The sequence below is a fragment of the Kryptolebias marmoratus genome, linkage group LG3 (genome assembly GCF_001649575.2).
Source record: "Kryptolebias marmoratus isolate JLee-2015 linkage group LG3, ASM164957v2, whole genome shotgun sequence".
Lineage (NCBI taxonomy): Eukaryota > Metazoa > Chordata > Actinopteri > Cyprinodontiformes > Rivulidae > Kryptolebias > Kryptolebias marmoratus.
This window is the reverse complement of record NC_051432.1, coordinates 6830706-6839459: the sequence shown is the minus strand read 5'-3', so window position 1 is coordinate 6839459 and position 8754 is coordinate 6830706. Positions and strand designations below refer to the sequence as shown.

Below are 8754 nucleotides of genomic sequence, written 5' to 3'. Positions count from 1 at the left end.
CAGGGTTAGATATTTCATCTTTATTTGTTTTTATTGAGCAGAGTAATTCATTTACATGTGTTTTGTGAGAACTACAGCTCTGTTTTGGGCTCCTCTCCGGCCTGCCTCACATCCTGAAACACATAGATAAAAAAGAAATTAAGTGAACGGCTGTACATCAAACAAGATACAGAGCAGAACTACATTTACTTCAGTTCATTTATTCAGTATCACACAGAACTCCCTTCAAAAAACAAAGGTCAGTATTAAGTCTATTTTTGTATTATAAGCCAACCACACAAGCACAAGACGGCCACATTTTGAACTTTAAACTGTTGTGGACCCCCTTCACAATGAATAAGGACCCCTTTATTCTCCCCACAACCTTTCAGGATGTAGCTGGAATGTGGCAAAATTAAAAAAAACCTTCTTCAGTGTGAAGGCAATCACGTTGCTGCTACGCTCTTAGTACTCACCTTGCTCTGTTAGTCTCACACTCTACGCATCAGAAGATCCCCCCACTTTAGCACAAAGCCGCTGAAATGAGTATTATATCTGGGCTCAGTTGTTGCCTTGACTGCGTCACAATCACAGTTGTAGCCTGGGTACGAGGCCAGTCCCACTTCAAATTTTTGACAACCAATCTGGTGCGTCAGGGGCCCCAAATCATGATGAGCTGCTACCATGCTCCACCCCAGACAATGAAACACTGCTACCTGGGTAATAAGCTATCATGAGCTTTCTGTGGAAATATCGCGCATACTCAAAGGCATCATAATTATGTTATGTTCAATATGGAGCCTCCTGCATGCTTAATAGGACCTAAAGAATTTCTAAAGACCTTATGTGTGTTCTAGAGGATTTTTACATCAAAGCAGGTATCCAGTGGGAAGGAGGCCTAATAGAAATATGTGAAATGAACACATTTTTATTGACTGTCCATTATGATGTCAGGCAGGCAATCATGTAATTGCCGGTGTCTGGGTGTGAGCGTATGTTTGTCTGTCTAATGTTAGCAAACTATCTCATGAACTAGATATTATTGAAACGTGCAGAAATTAATCGTTGGGTTTTCATCTACAATTTATTACCCTTTAGAGTCAACCCAGATCCCGATGGCTGCCACGGCTAATCTACATCTGTCAACACAAAAAAAACTCAGTCATTTTTCATGATATTGAGCTAAAATATGATGTGGTAGTAGCTATGGGTCATTCTTAACACATACTGCCAACAGATAACAAAACATATTTGTTGAGTAATTTGCCATTCAAGGCGGCAAGTGATTTGCATTCCTTCAAGAAGTGCTACTGAAATTGAAGTCCTGAGTTTTTTTGGGTAATAAAATTACTGCTGTTAGAAAAAGTTGCAAGTTGGATATGTTTAATAAAGAGTTGTCCTTTTCACAGCCTGACTTCACCAGAACAGTGACATCAAATTGTTGCCTTTTAGACTTCTGTGATATGTTGTTTCAGAAATGTTAATTTTAATAAGTTGTCTTCTTTGATATTTACCACAAAAATATGTATGTGTATGAGCTAGTCTAAAAAAGGAAGTTCCGCAGGGTCCCTGCTGAAAGAACGAGGTAGGAAAGTTGCAGCACCAAGAAATGATCTTGTTCGTGATTCTGTTTGGAACCAAATGTGTCTTGGATTGACTTCAGTTTAAGAAATGCAGATTAGTTTGTGAAATTATACCATTTGTTTCTGTTAAATGTTTCTTTGGACACAACGCTTTAAAGGAAGCAAGATTTTGTTTAGGACCTCATTTCTGAATGTGTTTCTAGTAAACTTCTGAACCCCTGATATTTACTGAACTTTTAGACTTTTGTTTTTGGTGCTCACAGTGATGGAGTGTCAGTATTCTTCTTATATAATCTGTCTGAATTCAGACGTTTTGGAGCCTTGGTTTATTTTCTGTACGTGGAGCCACAAACTCTGAACCTTCAGTCTGAGTCCAGACTGCTACACCCAGCAGGAACTGTGTGAGTGTGTGTTGTAACACAGAATAGCTTCCCGTGTTGTGTTTGGCTCATCTATACTTTACAGCCACAGCCATAAGTGAAATTTATTTTTGTTTTGTCTGTCTGAATATTTAATTGCTCTGTAACCCAATTTAAATAACTATTAGAGTGCTAAATACTTTTTTTTTTTTCTTCAAAAGTTGCTCCTCGCTGTTCATATCTTAAGGACACATATTCAGGTCTTTTATTTTTTTTTTTGCAATTTTTAAGTTTAATTTATTTTGGAAAGAAAATATCCATAGAGAAATAGGACTTCTGCAGAAAGTTAACAACAGTAGAAAAGGGATTTACTTAAAACAAAGGTTAAAGTGACTTGTATACACCTGTTTTTCCAGTCAGCTGTCAAACAAAATTTTAATATTAATGCATAAAAAAAGCCCATTTCTATAAATGTTTTTTAAGGAAACATTGTTTGGAAGGTGGCTCCATTACACATAACTTGATTAGACAAAGTAGAGACTATATAGAAAGAAAACATCTACAACTAAAGGCCTATCATTCCTTAAATGATTGTATGTCACCTTTAATACAGGAGTTTTAAACTGAGATCAGAATGACACAGTTTAGGCCATTTTGGTCAAATTTAGCAAAATCTCATGCATCATCATGAGCTGCACACTCAGAGTGTGTGCTGTGAATGACTCTCAGCTACTACCACCTCATATTTTAGCCCAGTTTATCTGAATATGACTGAGTTATAGCCACTTTTGTGTTGGCTAATATTAGTTAGCTGTGGCAGCCATCCTAAACTAGATTGACTTTAAAAGTTAATTAGTATGTGTTGTAATTTGCTTTTAGCTGCAACCGCAATAAATTTAAACTGTCTGAATTATAGCCATTTTTGTGTTTTTTAAAGTCAGTTGGCTGTGGTGACCATTTTGAATAGCATTACCTTTAAAAGATAATCAGTTGTAGATGTACATCCAATGACTACTTTCTAAAAGATTAAATAAAATCCATCCATGAGATATTTTGCTAAACTCTTTTTTATTTGGGTGTACTGCAGTCGTTCCGCCATCTCTGTGAGTTTGACATTGTTTATTTTCTAACTAATTATCTGTTTTTTTCACAACAGAACTTATTTGACAAATTGTTTTTTTTTCTCTAATGTGCAACTGCAACACGGGCCTCAAAATGAGTGGCAGAAACACAGTAAGATTCACGACTCACCTTTAAATCCCCCCGTAGGAAGGACTGACAGAAGTCCCGCACACGCTCCGTGGTGATTTCTCCTTCAGGCAGGAGCCACTTCATGTCTGCCTCGCCGTCGTAGATCCCAACTCGAGGAAGGTCCTTGGACTTGAGGCCAAAGTAGTTGATCGACTTAAAGTTGGACTTCACCCCTCCGTTGATCAGCACGAACAAGAGCTGGAACACGGGTTTCATTGGAGTTAGTTACAGGTTAAATCAGATTGTTTGATTTGTGGCAGAACACAAACAAAGACTACCAGAAGACTGATCTTACTTTAGTTTGCCAGATATGTCTGTGTGAACTTCTTCAACCTGTAAAATGTGCAGACTGATCTGAAACCTTCTTGAATATCTTCACCTTTTCCGTGAACTCGGGGGCCAGCACTCCCAGTCGCTCCTTGAGCTCAGTATATTCTTTAGTCCCCCTGTTGGCGAAGAGCACGAGGTGCGACTTCACCTCTGAATTGAACAGGCCCACGGCTGTCTGAGGGGACAAGAAGAGAGGTCACAGAGTGTTAAGATGGCAGACAGGTGATTTCCACCTGCAGATGTCTTGGCCGTCAGTCCCGGCAGCAGACAAAGTTTGCTTTAATTGTGGAGCTTTTTCTTTCCCGATTAAAGAGAGTTGAACCCACCACTTGGTTGTACTCTGTGATGTATCGGACTTCGTTGGTGGTGATGAACTTCACAAGTCCGTCGGTGTCTAACTTCTTGGTCTCGGCAAGAACGAGGTTCTCCTGATGGTTATCTGCCTGGATCATAGGACACACATCATCACCATCACAAAAACACATCTATCTGAAACTGTGTGTGGAAAATCCAGAAGGGTAGTGATGGTGCAGAGTACTTTTCTGAAGAGGGTGATGGTGTCTGAAGCGATGCTGTAGTCGGCCCACACCTCCTTCACAGAGCAAATGGCTGCAGGAACAGAGTCGACTCGCTTTAAAGCTGCCAGCAGATCCTTATAACCACGAACCTCCTCACTCTGAAATACAGATTGTTTTGAATGTTTCTCCTCTTAACATTTATAATCAGGGGGAAAAGAAAGTCCACCCTCTTTCAGTTTTACATATGAAGACTTACAAAAAATTATCTGGTCTTTATCAGGTTGTAAAATTATTCAGATCGAACCTGAAGTGTACAAAACACAGATTTCATCATGACATCATTTATTAAACAAAAATGAGGCCAAACAGAAAAGTTGTGTGAAAAGCTAAGTCCATATCATGACCCAGCAGCTTGACGAACCTCCTTTAGCAGCAATAACTCTCAGTAATGAGAGTTGCAAATTTTTTTTATTTTAATTTTGGTGCTGATCCGCTTAAATGTTCAGGTCAAAGGTCATGTTCACAGTTGACCTCGTGCTCTAACTCTGCAGCTGTTTAATGTAAGAAGGTCAAACTGCACAGCCGGACACCTTATGGGTCAAAGATGATTTCAAGGTCAAAGGTCAAGGTTTCAGGTGACTCCTTTGTTACCTCTGCCAAGGAGATTATGTTTCTGGTTGTGCTGGTTTGTTTGTCTGTTAGCAAGATCATATAAAAAACTAATGAACAGATTTGGAGGAAATTTTCAGGAACTGTTGGGGTTCTCACCAAAAAAACAAAGAAACAAACAAAACAATTCATTCAATTTTTATGATGATCCAGATTATGATTATGATCTGGATCATACTATTTTTTATTGGCGCTATGGCCTTGGCAGAGGTTTGAGGTCTCTGAGTTCTAGTTTCCAGTTGTTCTGTCATGAAATTTTTCCTTTTTATTCCTATGGAAGCAACAATGGAGGGCTTAGCTTTACACACAGCTCTTCTATGTTGTATTATTTATTTATTTTAATAATAAAATACTGGAATCTGTTGTGGGTTTTGGTACACTTGAAGTTACATGTAAATAATAAAAAAATACAACATTTTAATTTGACATTTTATCAGTTTTATTTTAATTTTCAAACCAAGTGTTGAGAAAGGGTAGACTTTCTGTTTCTCATGACTGTATATCCACCTCTTTAAAGTTATTTTTTTATATAACTTTGTGTACTTATTTTTCTTTCATCAATTCCTTTTCCAAAATAGATCTTACATAAGTCTTATGTAACCTGACCAAGACTATTTGTGGTTGCAGGGAACACTAGAAACTGGGAAGAAAAATAAAGGAAAAAATAAAGACAGAGGGACTGGGGCTGCCTCAAAGAGTGGTGAATCACATCTATTTTCGAGAGGCTGTTTTATGAACTCTGGCAATCTGATTTTTCATTTTAAAGCCTCTGTGTGATCATTCTCAGTGAGTCACTGCTCCAATATTTTGGTCTCCTGTTGCCTTCAGCATCCAGCTCTGTGCTATCCTCATGTGCTCTCTCTCTCTCTCTCTCGTCCACTCTCTTCTCACGAAGCTCCTCTCTGCACTGGACTGTTTACATAAAGGTCAGTGGAGCCGATCCCACAGTCCTCAGAATTCATATGTATTTCCGGTCAAGCCTGCCATCCCCCCACCCTTCCCCGGCTGCAGAGTCTGGGACAGCAGGCTACTGTCTATCCGTTCAACAGAGGCGCTGCCAAAGGCGTGGCGGCAGGAAATATATCATTCTTCAAAATCTATTCCTGACAGAAGCATCACAAAGGTCTATGTGGAGCTAAATGCTTTTGGAGACCTTAGTTGTGAGTTTCCACATTCATGATCATGATGCTACCACAGTCTATAAAACTGTTTATTTGAGACACTTTTTAAACATGCAATTTACTTGTCTAACCTCCAGGAATCCGATGACCACCACTTCAGCAGAGTCGATGAAGGCCTCGACAGCTTTTTTGTCATTAAGCCTGAGAGGACCAGTGTCTGAAAAGAGAGACACAGGACTCACAAAGATTATATAGAACTGCTTAGAAGTACAGCATCATTCAGGATCAACAAGCTCTACAAACAGGGTCTATAGACATGTTGGAGTGAAGTAAAGCTGGTTTAAGATATGGAAATGCTCTGGACTAAATGCTAACATCAGCAGATTAACATTCGGATGACAACAGTTTTTATCACATGAATTTATTATTGGAAATCAGAATTTTCTAACAGCGTGTTGCATGTCCATTCGTTTGATCTAACGATCAGAACATGACGTGCTGTCAGAGTGGTAAGAGGTTTCAGAACCGGGCTTAAACAAGATCCCACACAAGTTGCAAAACTCCAGTATCCAGATTAAAGTTCATTACCTTATTTGGTAGCAATACATAATACAGCCTGGTACTCACCAGCTGTGTACCTGGTACCTACTGTGTACCTATAGGGGTACTTAAAGGGTACCTACGGACCGGGTTGTATTGTGAAGTGACTTGTTATCCTGTACTTAGGGTATGTAATTGATACTTACAAAGATGGTACCTGGTATGTACCAGATACATACCTGGTACTTACCAGGTATGTATCTGGTACCTGTGGAGTGGGTACCTGGTATTTACTGAGTAGGTACTAACCCGGTACATTTGTGATACATACAAAATATACTTGGTACAGGGTAGGTAACTAAGACCTGCCCAGTAAGTATCAGGTATGTGTCTGGTACCAGAACTTTTCAATCAGTTCTTTATCGGAAATAGGATTTCTTGCAGAAATGCATATCGCCTGCTGCCTTACATGCCAAGAAAACACTCAATCAGTTAGCTCTCAGAGCATGTTTTGGGATGACTCTCTGCTGCTGCCACACCAAATGTTTTTGCCCAATATCAATAAAAGTGACTGAGCTATAATCATCTTTTTGTTTACTAAGGTTGATTAGTTGTGGCAGCCATGTTGAATTTGGTTGACTCCAAAAGTTAGTCTGTTGTAGATACATCCAATGATTACTTTCTGAGTTTCATAGAAATCTGTTTAATGTTTCATGAGATATTTTGCTAAAAGACAAATGAACACACACATAAGAAACACAAGCGTACACACAGCGTCATGCTAGAGGGTGGTAAATATATCATATATTTTTGAGCTATTCCAGGATTTCTCCAAATGTCAGTCTAACTGTGTTTGTTCCTGATGAACTAAAAAAGAAAAATCTTCCTCTCATGTTATGTCTTATTTTAGTTTACCAGCAGGTCTACTTTAGACTGTACGGTGTTAATGATGAACAAAATATGAAAAATAATTACAAAAAAGGTGTTGATGTAAAAACTAAACGAAGTCACCACCCTAACTTAGCCTCCCAACACAATATCTGAGTGCAAATCATTGCTATGACCAATAAAAAAGTTATTATACAGAATGTAACCACAGATGACATTATAAAGGAATCAATTATCCATCAATAATAGCTCAAATGGTCAAAGTGGAGAAACATGAGGCAGACAGCTAGAGGTGGCAGAGTTGTAGCGCTCTTTAAATATGAATATATCAAACAAACTATAGAACAGTTTACCTTTTTCTGTGGCAATAACAGAAGACAAGAGGAAGGCTGAAAACAAAGTAACCAGCATGTTTCGTCTGATTCAGCTCTCAAGGGGGAACCGAAAGGCCAACAGAGGAAAAGAAAGCTGTTCCCAAACCCTCCTGTCTCCTCAGACTCTGGTCGTCACCACATGGAGGACCTGCGACTTTTCAGGTTTATGATTGGAAGCTTTGTGGGAATCAGCCAGGTGCTCCTGATAAGTTACAGGAACAAGGATGTTGGGCTACGTGTCAGTGATCCACAGGAGACACGTGTGTGTGTGTGTGTGTGTATGTGTGTCATCATATAAAAAAAGATCAGAAACCCAGTTAAAAGCCCCTTTGATCTATATAAAAAGGAGCAGACTTTAACTGGACTGTACTTTCATAGTTTCACCACATGATGGAAACAAATGCCTCACATTCATCTGCAGCAGAAAAAGCCCATTTTCACCAACATTATTTTGGTGTTGCAGACACATGCAAACATATTATTACATATGATCAATCATTTCTGGGTAATATAGATTACCTTGTTTTTGTTTATTTTGTAAAGGGATGTCTACTACATTGAAACAAATTCTATACTCCCGTATGAGAGCATTAAAATCCCAAGATCAAGATTTCTTAAGTATTTTTAGGTTACCAGTTGTTCCCAAAACTATCAGTAACACCACCATCACATTTAAAAGCACTCATAAAGTTTTGCTGGTCTCAGAAATAAAAAGGTCAAATCAGACTGTAGATGTACTGTGAAAATAAAAAGTATGACTTAAGTAAATGTTGTCACAAAGTTCAGCATATGGAGCAGATGTTTATCTTTAAATTACTTGTGAATTACTAGTCACGTGTTATTACACCAATATGAAGCATACCATACCAGCTTTATTTATAAACCACTTTAAAAAAACACAGGATCAAAGTGCTGTACGGTTACAATAAATAAAACCTAACAACAGCCACAAGACATAACAAAAACCCAAAAAGGCAAAATAAAAGCAGCTCTATAATAAAAATACATAAAATCAATCGAAATAAACTAAAAAGTCTAAATCTCAGATGGTACCCAAAGCCAAGGAGCAGAGATGGGTTTTAAGAAGTGATTTAAAGCATGACAGGGAAGAGGCCAGTCTAATGTCCAAAGGCACCTCAGTC

At 38.5% G+C, this 8754-nt stretch overlaps 1 protein-coding gene across 2 annotated transcripts; it reads right to left on the bottom strand.

The window, feature by feature from the left end:
* On the bottom strand, window positions 1-7774 carry LOC108241523 (endoplasmic reticulum resident protein 27). 2 transcript variants are annotated; one of them, XM_017425717.3, is made up of 7 exons: window positions 7592-7773; window positions 5942-6027; window positions 4041-4178; window positions 3829-3945; window positions 3552-3677; window positions 3173-3370; window positions 1-113 (listed from the first exon to the last, which is right to left on the bottom strand). In XM_017425717.3, the coding sequence occupies exons 1-7, from the start codon at window positions 7647-7649 to the stop codon at window positions 72-74; spliced, it is 765 nt and encodes a 254-aa protein (XP_017281206.1). In that variant the 5' UTR covers window positions 7650-7773; the 3' UTR covers window positions 1-71. The 2 variants fall into 2 exon arrangements, with proteins under 2 accessions (XP_017281206.1, XP_024863696.1); XM_025007928.2 differs by lacking the exon at window positions 1-113 and adding an exon at window positions 1096-1118 and having other exon boundaries at window positions 7592-7774.
* Window positions 7775-8754: the final 980 nt, after the last annotated feature.

Bases quoted from the DNA above. Each gene is read 5' to 3' on its own strand.
- LOC108241523 (XM_017425717.3), bottom strand. From the start codon at position 7,649: ATGCTGGTTACTTTGTTTTCAGCCTTCCTCTTGTCTTCTGTTATTGCC. The intron at 3,946-4,040 runs GTACTCTGCACC...CCTATGATCCAG, and splicing joins CCATCACCCTCTTCAGAAAA to GCAGATAACCATCAGGAGAA. The intron at 114-3,172 runs GTGAGTCGTGAA...TATGTGTTTCAG, and splicing joins TCCTACGGGGGGATTTAAAG to GATGTGAGGCAGGCCGGAGA.